We start from the raw sequence: 27,752 nt of genomic DNA on the forward strand, positions 1-27,752 counted from the left end.
TTATATATCATTTAAATAAGGATATTCCCTTCAGTTTGAAATTTGGGACACAAACCTCTGTGCTAGATGGCAGATTTTGTCCTTCCAAAATATGCAGTCAATTATATCAACTCTTGCTTTGGACACAGTCTTCATTCATAATATGTGTTTCATACATCAGACTACATGCAGGATTATACTGACACTAGAAATCGCTGGCTTAAATGAAATAAAAAAAATCAAGGTTTTTTCTTCTGGTTGAAAGTGAAGTTGCTGAAGTTTTGGCCGTTTGCTTTAATATTTGAAGATTATCTATTTTAGCAGCTGACATTACAATTTTGTGACTATTCCAGATTTGCTCAATATATCTGGAAGAAACAAGTTTTTTGTTGCAAACAAACTTAAGAAAACATTTATTTAGATTTACACCAATTTGGTAACTTAAGAGTCAATATACACAGGAGATTTGGAAACCACCTTTTATCAGCATATAAATTATCTCACAATTTCAGGGAGTCAGAAGTTGACACATGCTGCTGTCACAGAATTCGGGTTAGTGTAACAACACACCATTGGCATAATAGCACTTCCATGACCTGGACTCCGACCTACATTTATGCCTCCAAACAAGTGCTAGTGATTCATACTTGCTGACCAATTCAAAATTGGTATTAATCTTGGAACAAAAAGTTATCCTACATTAGCACTGTGTTTGCAGTTTAGAATTACACAAAATTAAAATATTAGCGCATCAATAGTATAAATCATTACTAATGCCCTATACATTTCTGTATGCACTACTCACAGTGAAAATAGTAACGTAAACATGACAAGTATATTAGTCACCTTAGATTGTGATGCAAAGCAGCCTTTTAATTTAAAAACTAAAAATTAAAATCAGAATTACTTAATGCTAAGAATTTGGTGACTTAAATCTCCTCTTGATCACAGAGATAATATTAAGGAAAACTGTTGCAACTTCACAAAACCTGTTTCGCTCTTGTCCTGCCAGATTTGTTTAAACAGAAGGGATTTCTCCTGTGAAATTCATCTAGTGATAAAACTTTTTTCTGTTTGCTCCTTTATAAAGCTTCATTGGAAGCCAGATGCATAATAGAATTAGGTTAAAACTCAGCAAACTAACTCCACTTTTTAAGATGCTCTGCTGCAACGTTGTAAAGATGCGCTTTTAAACTCTCCAAAATCAGCATTTGAGAATCCCCCTCTCATTCTATTTAGCATTGACACAGTGGTTTGAAAAATAACAATGAAGCCGTTTAAGAGTTCAAAAAATGTGCACGTTTTGAAAAGACAGTCTGTGACCAGTGCCAAAAAAAGTAAATACATTTGAGCCTTTAATGGAAAATTACCACTCTACTGACACTGATTTCATGACTGCAAATATAAGGTATCAATATGCATAAAGACTCCCTACGTTTTCATATTGAAATGGTAAAATAAATTATGACGATACTGTTTAATGCAAAGTGGAGTTCCAGTTAACACTGGAATGATGAGATCTTTTGAGGAATAAGAGACTTCAAATTTAAGTAGGTCATAAAATGAGGTTGGAACAGTCTAATCTAAGATCACATTAAAAAAAATTCAATGTCTTAAATATTCTTTACTATTAACAACACTTTCCTAGGGAGCAACAATATCATATTCTCTCTGTGATATAACAAAAGTCCTGACTTATGTAAGAATGTTAACATCACTTCCTTCACTAATTTTTTTTATCTTAAAATTGGGGTCATTTACTTGAGTTTTCAGTTAAACTTTCACTCATCCCTGTTCATATTCTCAATTCCTTATTTGATTTTTAACGCTAGAATGTAATTTGAGCTGTAAAGATTTATTGGGCATTGTGCTTTTACACAAGCCAAATATTGCAATAAAAGCACCAACTGCAAAAAACACAAAACATTTCAGGAAGAATACCCATAGCCTTTTAGACATACACCCAAACTCAAACTAACCCCAAATGTTGTACATATCTGAGGAAAATTTTGTAAATCCACATTTCTATTGGGAAGCCTTAATTAATGAGTAATAGGTTAGGCAAGGAAATTAGTATGTCCGATTTTCCAAATCAGTGATTCCATCAAACAATACTCCATAAGTGTTGCAAATAATTGGTTGCACATCAGTAACCAAATGGGCTTAGCTGCTACAAGGAAAATGTGGCACTATGTGACAATGTAGCATCTTATTAGGTCCAAATGAGACTAGAAGTACCAAAATATTTTGGCAAGGTCGGATGCTGAGTCAGGAGACTGTCTTGGTAATCTAAAAATGGAGCTAAAAAAATGAAATTTTGTTTGTAAGATGGTGTATTAGTGTTATCTAGAATTGAAACCAACAATGTAAAAATTATTTGTGACTTTGTACTCGTGGAATATTCCAAAAGTTTAAATATATTTGCTCCTGAATCACTTCCCTGCTGCTGAAGTAAACTGCCACATTTACAGCCTGGTTAATAGGTTTCTGATTTGTAGTTTTTAAATATATGTTTTGGAGAAGCAACATTGACTTTTTGTGAGGTTAATGTATACTAATACAAATCAGGTTGATGACACATAGCTATCTCCTAAGTAGGCAACAATTGCTAACTGTGCCTTATCATGTCAGACCACTGGGCAGATAATTTTTACTATTTCTTACGACATGTTGTCTTAGGGTCTGAAAGAAAATCATACTATACATTTAATATTCAAATTAAGCATTAATAAAAAATATGTATGAAAAATACCAACTATACATTAACAAAAATTCAAATCTATTCTATCTACATTCAACTTTCCAACAAGAAAATCTAATAAATTAAAAACAGCAAAGTTATGCAGCATTTTTAAGAAATTTTTAAAATACAATAAATTTCCTCATAAAATGTGAGGTATTCTTTTGATACATATAGGGTAATGTGTTTCCATAGCAGCAAGCAGTGGCACTATCCACTTGGGTTATATTACGAAACAGATAATTTTGTTAGATTAAGAGTTGTGGATACCTGGGAAGTGCAGTTTTTGTCTAGCAGTGGAATGGTTTGGATTGTAAAAACAAAAAAAATGTAAATTAAATCTCAATCGGAGCTGTATTTTTGATCTGTGTAAGGTCACACTAAAAATGAGACCAGGAGATAAAGTTTACTTGTCTCTATTTCTTTTCTCCCTGCTGACAAGTTATTGTATCTTCATGAGAATAGGTTTACTTGGGGACAAGGCCACGAGACTGGGGGTAGAGCTGGGCTCCAGAAGATGACGGACCAATTTTTCTCCCAGTTTTAGGCCTGCTGGAAATAACAGAAATATAACTGAGTTAGCAAAATGCATTCTTCGCAAATAATGTACAGCTCTCCCCCAGTAAACACAGTACTTAAATAGAAGCACGCATCTATTAACAAGTACCAATAATTAAGAATTTCTACAAGTCTATGAATTCATACAGATTTAAAACATAGTTAATTAACTTGCAGGTGATGGCGCTGTCATGCACCTGCAACTCCTGTTCATCCACGTGGTAGACTTCATGGGTTTACATAAGAACATAAGAAATAGGAGCAGGAGTAGGCCATCTAGCCCTTCGAGCCTGCCCCGCCATTCAATAAGATCATGGTTGATCTGGCGTGGCTCAGTTCCACATTCCCGCCCTCTCCCCATAACCCTTAATCCCCTCGCCTATCAAAAACCCATCAACCCGCGTCTTAAAAATATTTAGCAAGGTAGCCTCCACCACTTCAACGGGCAGAGAATTCCAGAGATTCACCACCCTTTGAGTGAAGAAGTTCCTCCTCAACTCCGTTCTAAACCGCACCCCCTTTATCTTGAGGCTGTGCCCCCTAGTCCTACTATCCTTTCTGAGCAGGAAGAGTCTCTCCACCTCTATCCTATCCACCCCATTCATCATCTTATACGTCTCAATGAGATCTCCCCTCATTCTTCTAAACTCTAACGAGTACAAGCCTAGTTTATTCAGCCTCTCCTCATAGCTCAACCCCCTCAACTCCGGCATCAGCCTAGTAAACCTCCTCTGCACTCCCTCCAAGGCCAAAATATCCTTGTGTAAGTACGGCGCCCAAAACTGCACACAGTACTCCAGCTGCGGCCTCACCAATGCCCTATACAGCCGCCGCAAGACATCCCTACTTTTATATTCAATCCCCCTTCCTACGCAGGCCAGCATCTCATTCGCCTTCCTGACCACCTGCTGCACCTGCAAGCTGGGTTTTTGTGACTCATGCACAAGGACCCCGAGGTCCCTCTGCACCGTCACCTGCTGCAGTTTTTCTCCACGTAAGTAATAATCCTTCCTACCATTATTCCTACCAAAGTGGACCACCTCGCACTTGCCAACATTAAATTCCATTTGCCAGTTCCTGGCCCATTCGCCCAGTCTATCTAGATCCTTCTGTAGACTCTCCACATCCTCCGCACAATTTGCCGTTCCACCAATCTTGGTGTCATCAGCAAATTTCGACACCATACACTCGGTTCCCTCCTCCAGATCATCTATATAAACATCAAAGGAGGCTTGGCAATTTATTGCAGCGCAACCTGTGGGTAGTACACGTGGCTGCTACTGTGTGCCAATGGTGGCGGGACTGAATGTTTGAAGTGGCAGTGGGAGTGCCAGTCAAGTACGTTGCTTTGTCATGGATGGCGTCAAGTTTTTTGAATGCTGTTGGAGATGCACTCATCTAGGGAAAAGCAGAGTATGTCATCACCCTGCTGACTTGTACCTTGTAGATAGTGTTCAGGATTGGAGAGTCAAGAAGTGAATTATTTGATTCAGAATTCTGAATCTCTGACATCTCTTGTAGCTTAAGTATTTAAATGGCAGATCCAGTTTAATTTCTGGACAATAGTAACCCCAAGGGGTTGATGGTGGAGATTTGAGCGATGGTAATGCCATTGAATATCAAACAGAGGTGGTTGGATTCTTTTATGCTGGACATGGCCATTGTCTTAGGATTGACCACTAACAAAACATTTCACATTTAAGTAAAACAAAATAATAAATACATGTTCAGCTGCATTACTGAAGAAACACTCTGGTTGAATTATAGGAGATCAATGGAAGATTTATAACAAGACAGTGCGGCCTCTGAAACAAAAAGGTTGCAAATCATTTTGCATGGAATGAGTTTACTCATAATGCATTATTCCTCAAGGGGTCTTTGGCATTTATACTTGGTTGGTGGCACTGATAAATGAAATTCGTCAAAAAATGATCTTGTTTTAGGTACTGCGCAACTAAATCAATCAATCCATGATTTTAACAACAAAATGGTCTTTGGATATTGTTCCTTCAATGCGTTTCCTGCTAACGCAAAATGGTTGCAAGAGATAGATGCCGATACCAGGCTATGCATGCACACTGCTCCTTTTATGCACAGAAAACCAATGATGTCATTGCAGGAACCTGCAGCAGAGTGGTAGATGAGAATGAGGATATGCAATATAGTCTATCACTCTCACAGAAACCTACTATCTACTTGCATTACTGTCTGCGCGGAGTATGCGCCGTGCGGCTCCAGAAAACTGAGCGGGGGTGAGTGCAGTCTTAGTAACACTGAGGTCTTACATCACTGAATACTGTCCCCTATAAAATGGTGGCTGCACATTGCCCCTTATAAAGATGTCAGTCATTTTTGAACTAATCAGGACCATTTTTAAAAACTGTCCCCCCACTTCCAAAATGAACAATGTGCTCCAGATCAAGAAGCCATGTAAAACATTTAGAAGTTTTGATCATGAGGTATGAAAGGAAGAAAAGCAAAATAGAAAAAGAAATGAGGACCAGAAAGACAGGGTAGAAATAAAATGTTTAAGTTTTTTGTTAGTAACACTAAACAATTGCTTGTGAAGTTACATATGGTGAGTCATAACAAATGATAGTCTTCAAGTGAAGTAGAGTTAAAAGCAAATGGATATTTGGAACACACAATTTTAAAATCATACAATATGTTCTTAGATTTATACTTCTCTTAATTTCTATTGTAAACGAGGACATAGAAATTTGTGGGAGAGCAGGAGAGTGATTATGTTACTGGCCAATCATCCAGGTGCCTAGAATCATGATCTGGAGACATGAGTTCAAATCCCACTGCAGCAGCTGGAGAATTACAGTCAAATTCAGGTGCAGGGAACTGCAGCAGAGTGGTAATGTTACTGGACAAGTGTGATCCACAGACCAAAACTAATACAGCGGAGAAGACAAGTTCAAACTCCATCACAGCAGCTGGTAGAGTTTAAACTGAATTAATTAATAAATCTGGAACTGTTAAACCAGCCTATTACCATAAAGACCTATCTCATTCCTTAATGTCCTTCACTGGTCTTGCTCATCTCAGATCCACAGAAATGTGCAGGATCTCAGCTGCACTCTGAAATGGCTGTGCAAATTATTCAGCTGTATCAAACTGCTACAGCCAAGTTAAAGAAGGATAAAGCTGTACTAACCACTTGGTGTTGACTCAGCCACCAGAAACGAAGGCACACTTTGCCCACTTGATCCTACTAACATCTGGGGGCTTGTGTCAAAATAGTGTGAGCTGCCTCACAGATCAGTCAAGCAACAGCCTTACTCACTCTGCCAGAGTGCTCCATCACCTCTCTGGGCATGTCCAAAGGTGGCAGCAATACAGTGATACGCAGTTGGAAGGATGTGGCCCTGGAAGTCCTTAACATCAACTCCAGGCCCCATGAAGTTTAATGGTATTAATTCAAAAAAAATGGCAAGGAAACCTCCAGCTAACTACCACCACCTGTCATCCCTCAACAGGTTAATCAGTATTCCATGTTGAATACCCATTGGAAAAAGCACTGAAGGTAGGCAAAGCACAGAATGTACTTTGGGTGGGGGACTTCAGCATCCATCACCAAGACTTGCTTAGGTAACATCACAACTGGCTGAACCAATCGAGTCTGGAAGGATGTATCTATCAAATTGGGCCTGTGGCAGCTTATGAAGGAACCAACAAGAGGGAAATCCGACTTGAGCTCATCCTTACCAAGCTACCTCTCACTGAAGCATCTGTCCTTGATAGTAGTTGTAGGAATGATCACTCCACAGCCCTTGTGGAGACAAAATCCTATCTTCACACTGAAGATATCTTACATCATGTTGTATGGTACTATCATTGTGCTAAATGAGGTAGAAGAACAACAGATCTAGCAATTCAAAACCTGGCATCTATAAGGTGCTGTGTGACATCAGCAGGAGTAGAATTGTATTCAATCACAATCTGTAATCTCATGGCCTGGCATATTCCTTACTCTATCATTATTACCAAGCCAGGGGATCAAACCTGGTTCAATGAGGACAGCACAACATACAAAAGTAGCAACAGGCATAAAAGTGAGTTGTCAACGTGGTGAAGTTACAACAGGACTACGTGCGTGATAAACAGCACACTGTATGATAGATGCAGCTAAGCAATTATACATACAACAGATCAAAACTTTACAGTCTTTAGAAACGTCCAGTCCTAAAAGATGGCGGGCAATTAAACGACAAACCAGAGAAGTGGGCCCGATTCTCAAAGATGGGGGAGCCCAGTATACAAGTACAAATGACATGTCTGAAGTGTTTCGATTCATCTGCAGCCACAAGTGCAGACTAGATACTCCATCTCAACCTCTTCTTGAGGACCCGAGAATGACAGATGTCAGTCTCAAATCAATTCATTTCACTTTATACCACATCAAGAAATGGCTGAAGGCACTGGATGCAGCAAAGGCTATGGATCCTGACAACATCCCAGGGGTGGCACTCAAAACTTGTGCTCCAGAACAAGCCAGTTCCGAGCCAAACTGTTTCAAGACTTGACAATGTGCAAAATTGCCCAGGTGTGTCTTGTCTATAAAAAGGACAATTCCAATCCAGCCAATTACTGCTAGAAGAGATGATAGATATTGTCGACAGTGCTATCAAGAGGCACACATTCACCAACATAACCTGCTCACTGTGGGTTCTGCGAGGTGTACTGGGCTCCAGATTGCATTACAACGTTGGAGCCACGGTGCGTTTGAACGCCCTGGACATCAAGGCAGCCTCTGCGTGTGGTATCATGGACCCCCTGTTTACCTGAAGTGGGCATCAGGGGATGGAGATGGGGACGCACACACTCTCTCCCCACTGGTTACAGTCATACTTCACACAAAGGATGATGGTCGTGTTTGCTAGAAGATACTCATCTCTGCCCAGGTCATCCCTGCAGAGTTCCTCAGAGCAGTGCCTTAGGCCCAATCATCATCAGCTGTTTCATCAATGATCTTCCTATGTTAAAGGTAAGAAGTGGGGATAATTGCTGATGTTTACAAAATTTTCAGAATCATTCATGACTCCTGAGATACTGAAGCAGTCCACGATTATTTGTCACAAAACCTGAAAAAAATTCAGACTTGCGCTAAAAAGTGGCAAGTAGCATTCTTGCCTCACAAGCGTAAGGCAATGACCATCTCCCCATGGCACTCAGTATCATTACCATAATTGAATCCAACAACCTCATCATCCTGGGAGTCACCACTGACCAGAAACTTAACTGGACCAATCCCATAACTGTGGCTACAAATGCTTTTAGAGGTCAGGTGTTCTGCGGTGACTCACTTTTTGACTCTCCAAAGCCTATTTTCTGCGTAACGAGTTAGCAATATGATAGCATATTCACCACTTGCCTGGAAGAATGCAGTTCCAAAAACACTCAGGAAGCTTGATATCATCCAGAACAAAGCAACTCTCTTGACTGCCACCCCATTCGCCCTTGTAACATTAATTCCTGCTATCACCATTGCATCAAGCAAATATGTACTAACTACAAGATGCACTTCCGTATCTTGCATCCTCTCCCACCTAGAAGGTCAACGGCAGTGCGTATGTAGGAACACCATTACCTTACAGTTCCCTTCCAAATCACAAACTAAACCGAATGGGAAGCTACTGTCATTGTTGCTGCCTCAAAACCCTAAATATATATGAGGCTACTTAAGAATAGGTGATTAACATTGGCCTGTGATGAATAGTGATAGAAACATTTAATATCGTAATTCTGAAGCATCAATAACGTGGGAGAATGTTGTATTGAGCGCAAACTTATAGAGGCAGCTCTGTCATAAATGTGGATGCAAGAATTTACAATGGAAAATGTTGATGGGATCCAGTTGCAGATGCAAGGCTTGTAATATCTATATTATGTGTGTTTAGTTTGAGTTTATTAAAGGGACAGAGTCACTTAATAAACAATTTTGTCAATCAGTCTGCAAATTGAAAATAAACTTTTCAAAAGGACAATAAAAAAAGTGAAGCCCACCTCATGATCTGCAATTATATAACTGAACATATTGGGAGATCACTTCTCTGTTCAAATTTGAATCCATCTAAATCAGCGAAGAGACATTTCATAATGATGAAAAAAATAAGCAATTATGTATTTTAAAAAATAAAGTGTACTGTGACTGCAGGTCACCTGGACTTCGATTTTCTAGCACTGCCACTTCTTAGAGGATCAAATGTAGAGGCATCTACTTGAAGCTCATCTTCATCTTGCAGGGCAGCTTCCAGTGCTGCCTGCACCTTTGGAGCAATGGCTGGTCCCTCATAGTCCCGGGTTGTTCGGCTGGGCATGTCCAGTTCCAAGAGTAAGATGTTTTCAGCCTGTAAATGAACAAGAATAATAAGTACAAATAAATAAGGCAACCTCACACAGCAAGATTACAGCACACAATAAATGACAGCATTAGTATATGAATAAAAGTCACTTCTGCACGTCAGCATTGGGTACAATTTAGCTTTGCACTTTTAAAATATATTAATTAGTTTTTAATGATCAACATTTTAGCAGCACAGACCATAAAAGGGACAATTAGAATTTATGCAGTCTCACTTACTCACCCTGTATCTGGGGTCTGATCTTGATATCAACGCCATTTTTGCATAATTACTAAGTGGTCTCTTGTATCCAATTGCTGACACAGGTCGCTTCATCATCTGCTGATTGCTAGGAATTATAAAGATGAAAAATATTCCAGTACTGATTTTTTGTTTAATCTTTATTTATTACAAGTGGTGAATTTCCTGGGATATTTCTCAATTAATCCAGATTAATTGTTTTATAACAACATGAGTGTTCGTGCCTTGTAGCACGTAACAGCAATGTCACCAACTTATGACTCAAATCAATCCCCATCTTTATTAAATAACACTCAGACTTTTAAAGGTTGTCCCTTAACAAAAGTAGCCATATAGTGCGCATATGTATTCTTCTTACCATTCTGAAAGTTGGAAAGATATAGCAAGATAACATGTAACCAATTATAGTTGAGTATAATATTAACAGCAAGTAACACAAGGTGCTTAAACAGGGTGTGTAAATCATTATGTTTGTTTCCTTTTTTCAAGCAATTCAATTGAAATTTGATTAGGTGCTACTGTGAAATTATTTTGTTTAAAACGCAGTGGACTTCAAATTTCAGATACTGAAAGGAAAATGGCAGATAGAAATGGTTTGAATAATCCATTAATTCATCAACAATCTCCTCCTCTTCAGTTCTCTGTCCGGGGGCAGATCTGACCAACAGTGTCATAATCTCCACCATGGGTAGGGAAGGGGGACAGATTCCAAATCCATCTTGGCCATGATGGGGTTTAAACTCCATGCTGTGGGCACCACTGTGATTCACACTAGCCATCCATCCAACTGAGTCAAACCCAAAATAGTTTTTTCCACTGAAATTCATATTTCACTGTCTGTGCCAGTATGATGCTAGGTACGTGGGCCATACGTCCCAAAGACTGATAGATTGTATTAAGCAGCATGTTCCTTCTGTTTTCTGCAACAGAGAAAGTCCACACTGCACACAACCAGCCCGTGCTTGCAAATCAGTTTCCAAGATTAGATGCGATTCCACAATTGGATGACATTCACCTAGTAATCTTGTGTGTGTTAAAAATTATGCTGTCAACCAATTTAAGATTGTTAGTTGGGCTCACAGTGTAGTGCATTTACGTGTACTGGAAACTACATATATTCATACACAGGGACTTTTCTTTGCAGACAGAAAGAACACGTACACACATTGCCCCTGTTTCAGCTAAACAAAATCAGTGATATCATTTTGCTTGTTCACTCTTCAGGGCACAGGCTTGACTAGATTCAAGCTGCCTGGTTTAAATTTCAAACAATGCTTGGTAGTTAACTGTCAGTCACCATCAACTGATGCACTCTCCATGGTAATGCCTTCAACAATCAGAGTCCGTTGCCAATTAATCAGCAACTCTTCTCATACAGTTTAGTTATTTCTCCTAACATTGGTGTTTTTGTGATTGTCCTGATGAGTTCAACACAAAAAGCTTCAACAAGATGTCTTTTTTCAGCAATACTCAAATTCTGTACTACCAAACTACAACTGGGACATTTTACATATTATCTTGCTATGGATTTTAAACTTTTGAAATGGTAAAGAGTAAACAAAAGAAAAAGTCTGTAATTATATATAGTGTTTATGCATTCATAACATAAAGTATAATATAAATAAAGGCCACTTGTTTAAAGACAATCATTGGTAGATGCTAGGTATCTCTAGTATAGGTCTGAAAGCCCATTTGATGTCAGCATAATCTCCAAGCAGTGATTCAGGAACATTCAATGGGAGGTGATGCCTCTCTAGTGTTAAATGTATTTAATTGTATGCAGATGGCGGTTATTAACTGAGGTTTCACTTCAGTACATAAAAACAAACAAATTGAAATTATGGAGTGGTTGAGGTAAGAGATGTTTGCTGGTTACGTTGAACATTGTAATCACGTGCTAAGACTGAATAAAGACTGTCTTCAGTGCCATCTCCAAATGGATGTAGGGAAGGTAACATCCAGTTTTGTTATTCATACCATTTGCATGCTTTCACCATTCCTCTCATGGGAAACCCAAAAAAGCACATCCATACATTCAAGGAATCAGAAACCCCAACATCAAAAAAACCCTGCTCCTTTATTCTGTGTTTTATGTCTGGGTAATAATGTGTATCCCACACACGAAGCAGATCAAAATTGGCCAAAAAAGAGTCCAAGTATCATATTACCTAATGCAGCAAAAGACTTGGTGGATTCTCAACAAAATAAATGTACTTGAGACTCAAGAGTTCTTAAATGCACTTTAGATAGACTTGAGATGGTGCTACAGGATGACAGGCTGATTTTTCACAAAATTGTAGCTGCAGCATTTGTACCAAAGTATCCAAGGGTTATGACTGAGACTTTCTATGATCTCATGGGCTCAGTGATGTGTGTTTGGGGATTAAGTAGGGTAATGTAGGACAGGCAGAAATAGGAAGGTCTGAGGTTTCACCAGGGATACTATAGTTGAAACTGATATGCAGGTTTAGGACTCAACATGGATTAGGCATAGGACCAATAAGCAGTGCAGAGGTTAAACACATAGACAGTGAAATAGCAGTAGTCGTGAATAACCCCTTTGGATCAGCATTCCCCAGTGAGTCTAGAAGACACAATATGACATAAGAACAGTAGATGAAAAGAGAGGAAGACTTTCAAGACTGAAGAGGAAAGATTTTGCCAAATTAGTCATAAATTAGGCATTGATCTCTTTAAAGGATAAACCATGGATCTATTAAAGGGAAGCTGAATAAATACATGATGGAGAAAAGACTAAGAGAAAATAGGTGATGGAGAAAAAAGGGTAACCAAGGATGAGGGCAGTGCAGTTGATGTTGGCTACATGGACTTTAGCAAGATAATTGACAAGGTGCCATTTGGTAGGTTGTTGCATAAAGTTAAATCTCACGAGATCCAGGGTGAGGTAGCCAAATAGATACAAAACTGGTTTGATGACAGAAGACAGAGGGTGGTTGTAGAGGGTTGATTTTCAAACTGGAAGCCTGTGATCAGTGGTGTGCCTCAGGGATCAATGCTGGGTCCACTGTTATGTCATTTATATTGATGATTTGGATGAGAATTTAGTAGGCATGGTTACTAAGTTCGCAGATGACACCAAGACTGGTGGCATGGTGGACAGTGAAGAAGGTGATCTAGGATTGCAACGGGATCTTCATCAATTGGACTAGTAGACTGACAAATGGCAAATGGAATTTAATTTAGATAAATGCAAGGTGATGCATTTTGGTTGACTGAACCAGGGCAGGACTTATTCAGTTAATGGTTGGGCATTGGGGAGAGTTATAGGACAAAAAGATCTAGGGGTACAGGTTCATAGCTTCTTGAAAGTGGAGTCAAAGTGGACAGAGTAGTGATGAAGGCATTCGGCATGTCTGGTTTCATTGGTCAGAACATTCAAGATGTGGAGATGCCGGTGTTCCACTGGGGTAAACACAGTATGAGGTCTGACAACACCAGGTTAAAGTCTAACAGGTTTATTTGGTAGCAAACACCACTAGCTTTCGAGGTTTCGCCCCTTCGTTAGGTGAGTGGGGAGTTCTGATCATAAACAGAGCATGTAAAGGCACACACTCAGTTTACAGAATACTGATTAGAATGCGAGTCTTTACAGCTAATCAAGTCTTAGAGGTGCAGACAATGTGAGTGGAGATAGCATTAAGCATAGGTTAAAGAGATGTGTATTGTCTCCAGACAGGACAGTAATTGAGATGTTGCAAGCCCAGGCAAGTCATGGGGGTTACAAGTAGTGTGATATGAACCCAAGATCCAGGTTGAGGCCGTCCTCATGTGTGCAGAACTTGGCTATCAGTTTCTGTTCAGCGACTCTGCGCTTTTGTATGTCGTAAAGGCTGCCTTGGAGAACGTTTACCCAAAGATCAGAGGCCGAATGCCAGTGACGGCTGAAATGTTTGCCAACAGGAAGAGAACAATCTTGCCTGGTGATTGTCGAGCAGTATTCATGGTGGAAGCAGACAGGCTGGGATTGTTTAAGACTCATCTGGACAGTCACATGAGCAGAGTGGGAATGGAGGGATACAGAAAAATGGTCTAGTTGGACCAATGAGCAGCGCAGGCTTGGAGGGCCGAAGGGCCTATTTCCTGTGCTGTATTGTTCTTTGTTCATTCATCTTTTGCCGTAGCATCTGGTCTCCAATGTACCATGTCTCGGGAATCCTTTCCAGCAGTGTATCAGGTAGATAACGTTGGCCAAGTTGCAAGAACATGTACCCAGTACCTGGTGGATGGTGCTCTCACATGAGATGTTGGCATCCGTGTTGATGATCCGGCATGTCTTGCAGAGGTTGCTGTGGCAGGGTTGTGTGGTGTCGTGGTCATTGTTCTCCTGAAGGCTGAGCAGTTTGCTGCAGACAATGGTCTGTTTGAGATTGTCAGGCTCACCTGACAAAGGAACAGCGTTCTGAAAGCTTGCGCCATTTACTATTAAATAAACCTGGTGGGATTGTAACCTGGTGTTGAGAGACTTCTTACTCTGTTTGAGGTTGTGCAGTTGTTTGAAGGCAGGAAGGATGAAGACAAACATCTCGCCAAGGCCATACTCACACCCCCACTTCTTGCCTTCGACAACCGCACAACCTCAAACAGACCATTGTCCGCAGCAAACTACCCAGCCTTCAGGAGAACAGTGACCATGGCACCACACAACCCTGCCACAGCAATCTCTGGAAGACATGCCAGATCATCGACACAGATGCCATCATCTCATGTGAGAAAATCATCCACCAGGTACACGGTAAATAAACCTACAACGCGGCCAATGTTGTCTACTTGGTACGCTGCAGGAAAGGACGTCCCGAGGCATGGTACATTGGGGAGACCATGCAGACGCTACAACAACAGATGAAGGAACACTACTCAACAATCACCAGGCAAAACTGTTCTCTTCCTGTTGGCGAACATTTCAGCGGTCACGGGCATTAGGCCTCTGATCTTCGGGTAAACGTTCTCCAAGGTGGCCTTCATGGCATACGACAGAAACTGATAGCCAAGTTTCGCACAAATGAGGGCGGCCTAATCCAGGATCTTGGGTTCATGTCACACTATTTGTAACCCCCATGACTTGTCTGGGCTTGTAACATCTCACTTACTGTCCTGTCTGGAGACAATACACATCTCTTTAATCTACGCTTAATGCTATCTCCACTCACATTGGCTGTAAAGACTTGCATTCAAATCAGTATTCTGTAAACTGAGTGTGTGCCTTTATATGCTCTGTCTGTAATAGAACTCCTCACTCACCTGACAAAGGGGCAAAGCCCCAAAAGCTAGTGGTGTTTGCTACCAAATATACCTGTTGGACTTGAACCTGGTGTTGTGAGACTTCTCACAGAACATTCAATACAGGGGTTGGGACATCTTGTTGAAAATGTACAAGACATTGGCAAGGCCACATTTGGAATACTGTATACAGTTCTGGTCACCTTTTTATAGAAAGGATATTATTAATCTAGAAGAGCGAGAAAAGATGTACTAGAATGCTACCAGGTTTGAGTTCTAAGACGAGGCTGGATAGACTGGGACTTTTTCTCTAGAGCGTAGAAGGCTGAGGGGTGATCTTACAGAGGTCTATACAATAACGAGGGGCACAGATCAGCTAGTTAGTCAATATCGTTTTCCAAAGGTGGGGGAGTCTAACACTAGAGGGCATAGGTTTAAGGTGAGAGGGAAGAGGTACAAAAGGGTCCAGAGGAGCAGTTATTTCAAACAGAAGATGTTGAATGTCTGGAACAAGCTGCCAGAGGTAGTAGTAGAGGTGGATTCAATTTTATGTTTTAAAAAACACTTAGACAGTTAAATGGGCAAGATGGGTGTAGAGGGATATGGGCCAAATGCAAACAATTGGGACTAGCTTAGGGGTTAAAGAAAGGGGCAGCATGGACAAGTTGGGCCGAAGGACTTGTTTCCATGCTGTAAACCTCAAAGACTCTCTGAGTATTAGGAAATTCAGATCTGATTACATGAAGGAGGGTAGGAGTGGCTAGTGTGGGGGAAATGTATAAACACTGACAAGGACAGGTTGAACGGAAGAGCTTGTTCCCATGCTACAAATCCTTTGAAGATCTGTGCAAGTATAAATACTTAACCACACCCTTCAATTCGTGTGATTGGCTGGGTCTTCCACTGGTCCTCTTCATCATCAAAACAAGCTCTGTTCATTATTTTGTTCTTTTCTTCCAAAGGTATGAAGTTCTCAATTACAAGGTGCCTTAAAAGAAAATAATCAAAAGTTTTTTGTTCAGACCCATGTGAAAGAGTAGCTTTAAGCCAATGTAAAATAAATAATTTTTAGAACCACGAATAATAACAAGAAATGTATATATCCAACTATGTGCAAGATCGTTCTCACTGGATTTCTTCATTACAAAGCTATTACTAACAATTAATCCTACTTATGGAGAGGGGAGACAAAATAAGTCACTTCTAATGATCAGAAATTAAATTTTTTTAAAAATTGACTCATCTTTTACTCCATAGTCCTTTTATCCTTTCGAATAAAGATATTGTTCGTCCAGCTTTCTTCCAATTTTTTGTTAACATATTGCCTGGTATTTGATCTTTACAGTATAAAGAATAATTTGCCTGGATCAAGATCAAATTCCATTATCATTCTGAAAGCTTCAATTTGATCCTTCCAAAACACATTCTTTTCCAAAGGAAATAAGGTTAACTTTCTTGAAATTTCATCTTAACTTTGCAAGTTAATACAATAAATTCAGAAGCTATTAAAACAGAGTCACAGAATCTTTACAGCGCAGGAAGCCATCAAGTCTGCACTGGCTCTCTGAAAGAACATTCTACCTAATCCCACTCTCCTGCCTCACACCTGCAACCTTGCACATTGCTTCTTTTCAGATAGCAATAAAATTCCCTTTCGCATACCTCGATCAAACTGCCTCCAGCACTCCCTCAGGAAGTCTGTTCCAGACTCCAACATTCTCTGGGTGAAATAATCTTTCTCCACATTATCCAATTTTGCCCATTATTTTGAATCTGTGCCCTCCAGTTCTTGGTGTATTCCTGAGAGGGAACAGTTTCTCACGATTTACCTTGTTCATATCCCTCAAGATCTTGAATACCTCTATCCAGTTTCCTCTCAGGTCTTCTTTTCGTTAAGGAAAACAACCCAAACTCTCCAATTTATCTCCAGACTTACAGCTGTTTATCCCTGGAATCATTCTGTGTATTGCCCCTGAGCTCTCTCCAATGCCTCTACATCCTTCTTCTTATATGGTGCCCAGAACTGAATGCAGTACTCCAGATGAGGCCTAACTACTGTCTTATACATGTTCAGCATTACCTCCTTACTGTTATTCTCAGTGCACCTATTAATAAAGCCTATGATATCACTTTATTAATTGCTCTCACATGCCCCACCAGCTACAATGAATTACATACATACACACCTAGGTTCCTTTGTTCCAGTATATCCTTGAGAGTTTCTCCCTTTATTTCATACTGTCTCTTCACATTCTTCAGATAAAGTCTTGCTTCAATGCTCCACACTAGTGGAGTAATTCAGGTTATAGAGATGAAATTTGGTTACAAGCAAATAGCATCCAACAAACCTATGATAAACAACCTATGACTGACTGGAAGAATTTTCAAGTATGATAGTTGAAGAAAGGAGTTTAAGTATACTTTTCTCCAATACCAGATACATACTTAAGTTTGAGTTCCCTGGTTAGCTCATTCTGTGTTTGTTCCAGTTCTTGTCGCTCTTTGATGTGTTCCTCTTGTAGATCATGAATCTCAGCTTTAACTGCCTGGAGCTTTGCAAATAACTAAAAGAAATTGTAAGAACTAAGCGCAATATTAATCAGATTGCTTATAAATAGTCACTGGGCTAGCACAGAAGCTTTGGTTTTTGAAAAAGGGCTTCCTTAAAAATAAATTCGCACTGTACAACACAATTATACCTAATGACATTTTATAATGTTGAGAGCCGTAATTGTTGGATGGAATTTCTTTGTGGCCAGAGTATCTCATCAAATGTAACATCTTCAGACGCAGGAAAAAAAACAATTATCATGCAATTACTCGTTTCTGTATTTTTAATGTAAAACACAATAGCAATATGCAAACCTCTCAAGTTTATTATAAAATTACTTACTGCCTTGTAAATCCAGAGTTATTTTCTGACAAAATTATAGATGTTACACTTGTCTTATACAAATATTAATTTGAATATGGTGGCCATAAATTAACTGAAAATACGGAAATCCTCATACTATAACCAATAGTTTTAGTGCTGAAATAAATTTACCACAATGGTTTGTCAGAGAGAAACAGAAACATTATAAGTATATCTCAGCTTTTATTTGTGTGTTTATTAGAGATCGTCACCAGACCAGGGATGATTTTACTTTTACTGAGGGCAAAACTATTTCCAATTTTACATACAGGCAGTTATGAGTAGAAAGGTGATTATCTTCTGAGAGGCTTATACTAACTGCGTAGATGGATCAAGATAAGCAGATTGATTTTAATGTGGGCATAAATCATATGCAAAAAAACCCACCAAATATATGTCACATTAAATAATTGTATTTCAAATCCACAGGCAGAAGAAGAAAAGGAAAATCATTTGGAAGTGGTTAGTAATCTCTACCCTGTAAATAACTGGTCAGCGTGAAGCAGACATCAATGAACAGGTTACTCAGTTCTACGAATAGATGAACTATATGAATATTGCACAGATTAATAGGATACCAATTCCAAAGTGCCTGCACCTTTTCTATCCTACCTCAAAATGTTAGAAGGGGTTCAGTTAAGAGTGATAATGATGATTGTAAGATAGGTTCAAATAATGAAAGTGCATTTTTAAGCAGGAGCAAGGGTTGAACAGGGAGATTATTTTGATTCCCTCAGCGTATGTATTGAGATGTTCAAGTGACCACATCTGAGAGATACAGGCTGAAAGGACCAGTAGATCCATCTTTTTATATATGTTCCTTTCATCAGTAGATGCCGATGATCATGCTGCAAGTCTTCAAAGTATTGAAAACTACAGATAAGATTGAATTAAGTGAGCTGTTGAATTTGAAAGATGAACATTGGAATAAAGAACACAAGTATAAAATTCAAGCAAGGTTGCAGATTGGGAGGATGTATTTCCTATCCACAGGTTGGACAAAACAGATACCAGAGTTATTTAATTTAGAGTGAACTGGAATCTTAAAAAAGCAGCTTGACTATCAAGTAAAGAAGAGGACTGAGGATCGTAAAGATATTGACAACTCTACTTGGGTCTTTTTTTACCCAAGGTAGAGGAAGGAATCTGATGTTCTGTAATGGAAGTGAAAAATAGCTGATAAAAGGGAGGGAATATGGATGATGCAATGTCTCTAAAGTTATGCTAATAACATTTCGTTCCTTGCAAGACCTCCGATTTCTTCTCCAGCCACGTGAGCCTTATAGCTGTGGTCAATGATGTCCGTGCAGGAATTGGCAACTGACGAGCCGACTGCATAGAGGATGCAAGACTGCAATGTATATACACAAACACACACATATACAAAGCTCTTGAGAGTGGGGAATGGGGCAATTGAATTAACCATGCACCCTCCTATTCTTCAGAATCATTTGCTGAAATGACAATACAAGCATAATTTATTTTTGGGTTTAGGAATCTTCCCCTTGAATTTCTCTTAGACATTGAAATACTGAAATTACTTGGGATATGTTAAATTAAAGTTTTAATCTCATTGCAGTAACGTATTGTGAATTAGCTTCAGTCAGAATCTGATTGAGAATTACCTACTATTTTAATAACTAAAGCAACAAACATGCTAGGTTGCTAGTTATGGATACAGTTGTAATTTCATACTTTACTAGACACGTTTCTTAGAGACTTGCATTTTAAAGTTTTACATTTGCTTTCCTGTTATTTTGTGTATTGATTTGAAGGAAGTCACTAACCGTAGAACTTTGAAATTCATGTTACCTTTTTCAGCTTCTTAGTTTTGACATCTACTTCTTGCTGGAGAGAACTGTACGTCTCCTTCAGCTCCAGTGTCTCTTCATCCTGAGTCTCCATTTGCTGCTGCATTTCACGTTCCCGGCGTTTCTGAACAGGAAATAGTCAGAACGGAGGACATTGGAGGAAAGTGTTTCTGAACTTATCTTCAATTTGTACATTAACTTCTCAAGAATAACTCTAACATTTTAATGCAGTAAGTAATTTCAAGGTGCTGCAGAGGTATATTATTAAACAGAACTTGACAAAGAATATATCAAGAAGTATTAGGACAGGTGACCATATAATACTTCTAGACAGAACTTCATTCTGTGATGGCATGACCAGTAAAATACTTTTTAAACAATAACTTTTGGCTCAAACAACCCATTGATAGCTTTCTCACAAAATGTCTCCTGCCTTTATTTATCAGCCTTTTTATCTTTCTATTACATTAGTCAGCATTTATTGACAGTTAATTAAGGCTCATGGTTAGTGATAAGGAAAGGGAGAACAGAAGAGAGAGCAGCCTCACTGGGAAAGGAAAAGGGAGTGACTGATTACTCCCTAATGTCAATCAGGAAAGAAAGCACCAAGAAGTTTCAGGTTATTTGTTGAGACATCACATAGCCAATCAATTTCTTTAGTTAGTGGATGGTTAATGGACTGAGGAAAGATTGAATAGCTTTTCTTGCCAGTCCAAATTGTGGAAAATGACCAGATTAGTCACCAGAGGTGGTCAGTTTTTGCATTTCCCCTGGTAAAAATCAGGACCCGAATAGGAATGGGCTTTGCAGTAATCACAGCAGAGGCTTCTTGGTTTATTACTAACTTGGCTGAAGATCAGTGATACTTAGACAACATGCACAATTTAAAATTAAAAAGTGGTAAAATTATCTCATATTTAAAACATTTTAAGTTTAGATTGGTAATCAGGAGAAGTAGACTTGGCAGGAGTGGGTGAAAATTGGAAGGCAGGTGGTAATGGAAAATCTGGCTAAGCCAAGAGTGGATAAGTCACCTGATCCAGATGGTTTGCATCCAGGTTGTATGGGAGGTGTGGGTGAAGAAAGCTGAAGATTTGACCACAATGTCCCAATTTTCCCTGGATTCTGGATGGATGGGGAAGTGTGAAGAAGGTGTCAGTGGATTGGAAAGTGCCAAATTAGACACCCTTTTTCCAGAAAGGGTGCAAGGGCTGTCCTAGTACCCATAGATCAGTTAGTTTAACAAGTGTTGCATAAAGTTTTCAGAATAATAATCTTGGGAAAAAAAACACTCAGAAAGCTTCGTGTTAATTAAGGAGAGCCGTTTTACATTTATAAAACTTTGACCGTGCTTGGCCAGTCTAACTGACTTTCTTTTGATGGCTACAAAGAAAGTAGATAAAGGATATGCTATGGCTCTATATATTTAAAGAAACTACCACATAATAAAGGTTAGTTAACAAAATGGAGGCTCATGGAATAGCAGGGTCAGTGACAATGTCAATAAAAATTGGCTTTAGAAAAAAAGGAAAATCAGTCCTGATAAACGGTCAATTTTCAGATTGGAGGATGCCACATTTACTTCTATTCACTGAGGATTAGTGCAAGGACCACTGCTTTCTATACTTGACTTGGATATTGGAATAGAGAGTCAAATCTTTAAAAAAAATTTCAAATGTAATTAAATTTGGAGAAACGGCAAAGAGTGAGGGTGATTCCAATCAACTAAAACAAGACATAGATAGGCTATTAGAGTGGCAGGGAGGGGCAGATGGATTTAATATAGAGAAGTAGCTGATGTATTTTGGCATTAGGGACAGGAAGAGGAAGTATCAACTTAATGGCACAGTTCTAAAGTGTGTGCAGGGAAATGTGCATTGATTTTTGAAAGTGGTAGAACATACTAAGTGTGGTTAGGAAAGCATTTGGAATCTTGAGCTTTGCAAGTAGAGTTATTAAGTACAACATCAGGGAAGTTGTGCTGAATCTGTAGAAAGCTCTGGCTAGGCTCCAACCAGAGTACGACATCCAGTTCTGGTCACCACACTTTCAGAAGGAAGTGAGGGTTTGTGATAGGATATACAGGTTTACCAGAACGGATTCAGGGATGAGGAATCTGAGCTACAAGGTTAGGTTGGAGAAGTTGGGATTGTCTGCCTTGGAGCAAAGGAGGTTCGAAGTATACAAGATCATTCTGATCACAAATTTTGATTAGGTAGGCAAGGAAAAGGCATTCCTATTAGCCGATAGCATATGGACCAGGGGACAGAGATTTAAGATTTTGGTCATTAGATGCAGGGGTATGTGAGGAAGAGGAAGAACATTTTAACGCTGAGTGGCAATGACCTTGAATTCTCACTCGATGATGGTAGTGGAAGCAGAGACAATGATTTCAAAAGGAAATTGGATGGGCACTTGAAAGAAATAAACATGAGGGATTTTGGCAATCAAGCAATGGGGTGGGACTAACTGGATAGCTCCTCGAAGAGCTGTCATAGACTTGATGGGCTACATGGCCTCTTTCTTTGTTCTATTTCCTGTTGATCAATCTGTTCAGAATCCAAAATAACCAGGTCAAAATGGGTGACAAGAATAATCTCTCTTTTATTTACTAAGTTTCTTTCTGAAGACTTGGATAAAATACTTACAGGAACGAGGATTTCTCTTCCAGAACCCTCTGCTGTTCATTTGTGTGATCCACAATATTCATGCCTTCTAATGGCTCTCCACAGCATGGCAAATGATGTAACTTTTACTAAATCTGCTTTGGCACAGAATCCACTTGTGGCCCATGTCATTTTTAACTGAGCAAATGATAAATTCCTACAATAATGGAGTTACGAAACCAAAGGAGTGCAAATAAAATAAACAATGCTCTTATTCCTATATCATAAATGCCGTTTGGTCTTGGTGTGAAGCAACCAAAGCAAACAATCTTAAACCCTTTATTGCAGTTCACTTCTAACTTATAACTTAAAACAGTTTTGAACGTTTGGTGAAATATTATCAGAAAATACTGGAATAGTCAACAGGTCAGGCTGAGCACATCCAGAATTTCCTGTTTTTGATTTCAAGTCTCTAGAACGAGTGGTGATTTGCTTTCAAATCTTTGCTCTCTGCCCATGTTACCTGCTCTGCAATTTCTTGACGCCGCTGTTCCAGAACCTTCTGCTGTTCATTTGTGTGATCAACAATATTCTTGCCTCCAACTAGAAGTTTGCTTTCCATTGCCTATTGAATGAATCAGTAAAATATTATTTACCATCTAGCCTTGGTTAAATAGAATGCACAAATATTAACCAATAATTTCTTAAGTAGAGATTATCCTGTTCTTTGAAACTGAAGTACCTGAATTTTGTTCTAAATGCCTACAATATTTTAGCATCAACAATACTGAAAAGTAAGCAAATTTGAAGGCAAATAATATTTTTATTTCCTACTAGTGTTTTATTCTTGGTAAAGGCGGTTAGCAATTTTAAGTACTTATATTTTTCTCTCATTTAAAACTAAGTTAGAAAATTTCCACTGGTCAAAAATGAAGACAAAATTGGTTACTTGACCAATATTATCAATGCTGCAAAACTCAAGCTTTCAGTAATGAAGTAATTCATGAATTACATAACTGTTAATCTAATTGTAAATAGATTCATTGATGCCCACAGAAATTGTTCTGTGTTTTGGTACAGAACCACTCAATGGCAAAAATTGAGATCTGTAGAAATAGGACAATTCAAATAAACTTGTTTACAGCATGGAGTCTGTCCCACTGCGTCTGTGCTGACTGTGTACTAAATCAACTTATAATTAATCTAACTTATCCGACCACTCTCCATACCTTGCATCTTCCTCTACTTCAAAACAAAAGCCAAACAAAGTTAGAAATGCTAGACAGAAATAACGACTAATTAATGTGTAATTTCTATTTCCATTGTCCCACCCAATAGTAGTTCTACCTTTAGCAGTCTAGACACTACACTCTATAACTTTGCTCAACCTTTCTGAATCCGTCCTCCCACATCACCCTTGATGTACTCCTTAAAACATTTTAAAACTTTAGTCACTCTTCCAAATGCCCTTTAGCTCTCACTGTGCTTCTGTAAAGTGCCTGGGGATTTTTTCTATGTAAAGCAAAGTGGTTGCTGTTGAAGGAATAGTGGTTCTGACTGATGGCCTGCCTCTGAAATTCTGACTCACCTTTCTGTTGACACATTTGCCGTGCATTTCTTTTTTATTTCAAACGTGCAGTAATTACAACTTTCCAAATACTTCTTGGCAGACATTTCACCCAATGACAAGAATCAGGTGCTACAATTCCAACAAATTTACTGGTTAATATTTTTCATTTTCAATAACATAGTTTTTAGTAGTTCAGAGACAACTTGATTTTATAACAAAGGTGTTTATGTCATCCAAGCCATTGATTTGCAATGACTAAGTCCAATTCTTGCTTTATTAAATAGGAAACTTTGGAATTTTCAATGGAGCTTCGGAGATTGAATTCCACGAGTGCCTGTTATTCTTTGAAACTGCAAATTATCCTTCATGTGAATGCACACTTGTATAACATACCCAGGTTACTACCTTTTGGTAACCTCAATCATGTGCCAGGTTACTAGCTTTCGACACATCCTCACACCAAGGCAGAATGCTGACTCTCAAACACTGCTCCCAACAGCCCTCCCTACAATCAAGGTAGGTTACTGACCTTCATGATCCTCCCCACCTAAGTTTCTAATACCAAATTCATTTCAGTGCAGTGACAGATCTTCTACTCTTCAATACTTCCATCCCTTGCTAAGATGGCTGGCTGTTCCTCTTTTGCACCTCTCTCAGTGTGAGACAGAAGGTGCACATGTTACACAGAGAGAAAGAAACGTATGAAGAAAAGCTAAAACAAAGACAACAGAGGCAGGTGGGATAGTGACCAGCTTTCTAACTTAATCTTTGCAATGCCATGGGAGACTAACTAGCAATATATATTTTTAGAAATCTTACCTCTGTATGCACTTCCTTTCACGCTTTTCCATGACAAAATTCCTACGTTTGCATTTATAAAATAAATTGATTACATAAAAGTCTAACTTTGCAATTGTTCTGGCAGTGGAGATGCTGCAGTACCTTCAATGTGCTATTACAAAGCTTATACGGGTGTGTGCAGTTTCCATTATAAATTTGGACACAGGAACTGATAAAAATTCGGGCAAAATACACGTCTTTAAAACTTCTTGTCCAACTCTACTTCATCTGAAGCTTAACTTAGTTTTGACTCCTGTGCCTTTGTCTACAATTTCAAATAGTGTTTTGAAAAAATATATAACCTTGAATTTTCATGGGACATGATTGCAAGACCAAATTGAAACTCAAAACACAAGTTTATCGAATCATAAAGATAGGTGCAAAATCTGTACCAAGAACTAATTTATTTGGTAGAACAAAAGAAACCTTTCCCATGTGCCACCTTTTTGATGTTGAATCACATCATTCTGGTCATGGCAGACAATCATTTCCAACATAGGTTCCAAAGACTGGTGAGAAAAAGAATAAAACTTCTTCAAAGTTAATTCCACAAATGCATTATAAACTTATATTCATTTGGTATGGAGCAAAGAAAAATCCAGATGGAATTCGAATTAGGGAAACTTCTATAATTCACTCATGACTTCACTGCTAAAGGCTTGAGTTTTGCAACGCTAGTCATGTTAATCAACTATTTATATTCACAAGGAACTAAGGGAGATACTTGCAACAAAAAATAATGTTACCTTTAAATTAGTAAAGTCCTTTATAGTAGACCTAACAACTGAGCAAAAATCATCAGATTTTCTGTTATCTTACTTACACCTTATTTACATAGGAAATAGAAAGCAGATTTCAAGCTCCATTTCCTCATTCCCCGTTGATTTAAGATGGGCAGATTTGTAGCAACCTTCTTTCATTGCAGTTTGTGAGACTGCAATGAACCCATATCGATATCTTTGTGCCAAACATTATAATTTGCACAATACAGTGCAAGATACATATCAAGTCACTTGACACAGATTTTCCATCTCAACTGATGTGTTTTTCAAGTTAGCTATTCAAATCAAGCTTCAAAGTATTACCAATGACAATTCAGATTAACCAATAATTCATGCAGTACTTTATTACTATACCTTAATTTTAGTGGCAAGAGTCTCTGAGGCTTCCCTCTCTCTCCGCACATCTACCATCTTTTTCTCCTTTTCACGCAAAAGCTTCTGTTTCTCATCTGCCACTAAGCTGTGGTCATCCAGAATGGCTTTCTTTTCTCTCTCCAGCTTTTCCTGTTGTTCCCTCCAGTAGTCAGGCTCATTTTTAATTCCTTCATCTTCTTCCCCATCTCCATCATCTTCCTCTATATCCTCCTCTCCTTCTCCACCCAGCCTCTTTCGATTCTTCTTCTTCCGCTTGCCTACACCTCGCTTTGCCAGTTGAGCTTTCAGCCGAGCTATTTCCTCCTGGAACTCTCTCAAAAGTGCGTCTTTTGGATCTTCATTTACACGTGGTTTATTCTTGATGTTCTTGGCACGATTTGCATATCGTAGAGTTGTCAGTGTCTCTTCACAGTTATAGGAAGCAGGACCAATGTTTGCCACCATAACGGTCTTGGCATTCCCTCCCAATGAATCCTGAAGCAATCGAGTTAGTTTTGAATCTCTGTAGGGGATATGAGTACTTTTACCATCGACAAGTGCCGATATTACATTGCCCAGTGCTGAGAGAGAAAGGTTAATTTTTGTTGCTTCTTTTAACCGTTCTCCTTGAGCTCCAGTTTTAGCTTGTCGTTCACTCCCAGCAAGGTCTACTAAATTTAACTTTCCCACACGGATATGGTTCTCTCCATCAAGTCCAATTTCACTGCATTCAACTGTTATAACAAAGATTGCATGGGAACGAGAACTGTGTTCATTCATGTTTGTGGCACCAACAGACCGATTCTGATTACCAACATTCATAACATGTTCAATTTCTTTCACATTTTTTGTTACAAAAGAAGACAAGTCTTTGACGTATACGCCAGTATCTGGCCTCTCTTTTAGCTCCAACCTTTTAGTTTGGTCTTTTGCAAGTAAATCTTTTATTTCCTCCTGGTAAATCTCCAGATATGATGCCCTAACCAAGTACTGCTGATTTTGTGATCGAGAGATGTGCGTGAATATGTGCTCAAAGGAATTTGGGATTACACCTCTCCGTTCAGGGTCTGTGCGGAGTCCCTCCATGGTGTATGTTTTCCCTGTTCCAGTCTGTCCATAAGCAAAAATTGTCCCATTAAAACCCAAAAGAACAGATTCCACAAGAGGTCGAAAGGTCTCATCATATAATTCTACTTGTTTGGAATTGCAGTCATATACAGCATCAAATGTGAAAGTCTTGGGTAGTTCACTTGGACCTCCTTTGGGGTTTTTCACCAAAATTTGACCCAGTTTTGCATCGATATCAACAATTCTTCCATAACCACCTGTAATTTCCTTCTCGTTCATTGGCCGACATCGCACCACCACCTTAACTGATTCAGAACTTTTTAACTTCGACATCATGCGTTGTGCTCAAATTCAAATGCTAAGAAATGGTTTTGCCAGTGAGAACCTGTAAAAGATATTTAACACACATCAATCTCTGACTCAACTCAATTAGTCTACAAAACATAAACTAATGGCAATACATCACACTGACAAAATCTAATGGTATTCTTAAAAATCTTCATTAACGTTGATTTATAGAAGGTTAAATGTAGAATGTCATATCTAATATGAAGCGAGTTTTTGGTCATCATTGCCTAGCTACTAATTTGCCAATTGCAAGGTAGCTTTCTTAAGTTGATCCTTTTGCTAGCTAATATTTGCATTGAATATTTGGAAAATGCCCATGTTCAAAAATATATC

General features: G+C 38.9%; 1 protein-coding gene across 2 annotated transcripts in view; it reads right to left on the reverse strand.

The window, feature by feature from the left end:
• Positions 1-267: 267 nt before the first annotated feature.
• The window catches only part of kif3b (kinesin family member 3B), a 36,295-nt gene continuing 8,810 nt past the window's right edge, over positions 268-27,752 (reverse strand). Inside the window, exons 2-9 of one of the 2 annotated variants that reach the window (XM_080204823.1) lie at positions 26,004-27,456; positions 22,981-23,082; positions 19,853-19,975; positions 17,572-17,690; positions 15,998-16,114; positions 9,871-9,976; positions 9,446-9,633; positions 268-3,268 (exon numbers count right to left, since the gene is read on the reverse strand). In XM_080204823.1, the coding sequence (XP_080060949.1) occupies positions 3,187-3,268; positions 9,446-9,633; positions 9,871-9,976; positions 15,998-16,114; positions 17,572-17,690; positions 19,853-19,975; positions 22,981-23,082; positions 26,004-27,407 (2,241 nt within the window). In that variant the 5' untranslated portion in view covers positions 27,408-27,456 and the 3' untranslated portion in view covers positions 268-3,186. Of the gene's footprint in view, positions 3,272-9,445; positions 9,634-9,870; positions 9,977-15,997; positions 16,115-17,571; positions 17,691-19,852; positions 19,976-22,980; positions 23,083-26,003; positions 27,457-27,752 lie in introns of both variants that reach the window. The other variant, XM_080204822.1, reaches the window with a different exon arrangement.

Source organism: Carcharhinus amblyrhynchos, chromosome 16, assembly GCF_965287045.1.
Source record: "Carcharhinus amblyrhynchos chromosome 16, sCarAmb.v2.hapA, whole genome shotgun sequence".
NCBI lineage: Eukaryota > Metazoa > Chordata > Chondrichthyes > Carcharhiniformes > Carcharhinidae > Carcharhinus > Carcharhinus amblyrhynchos.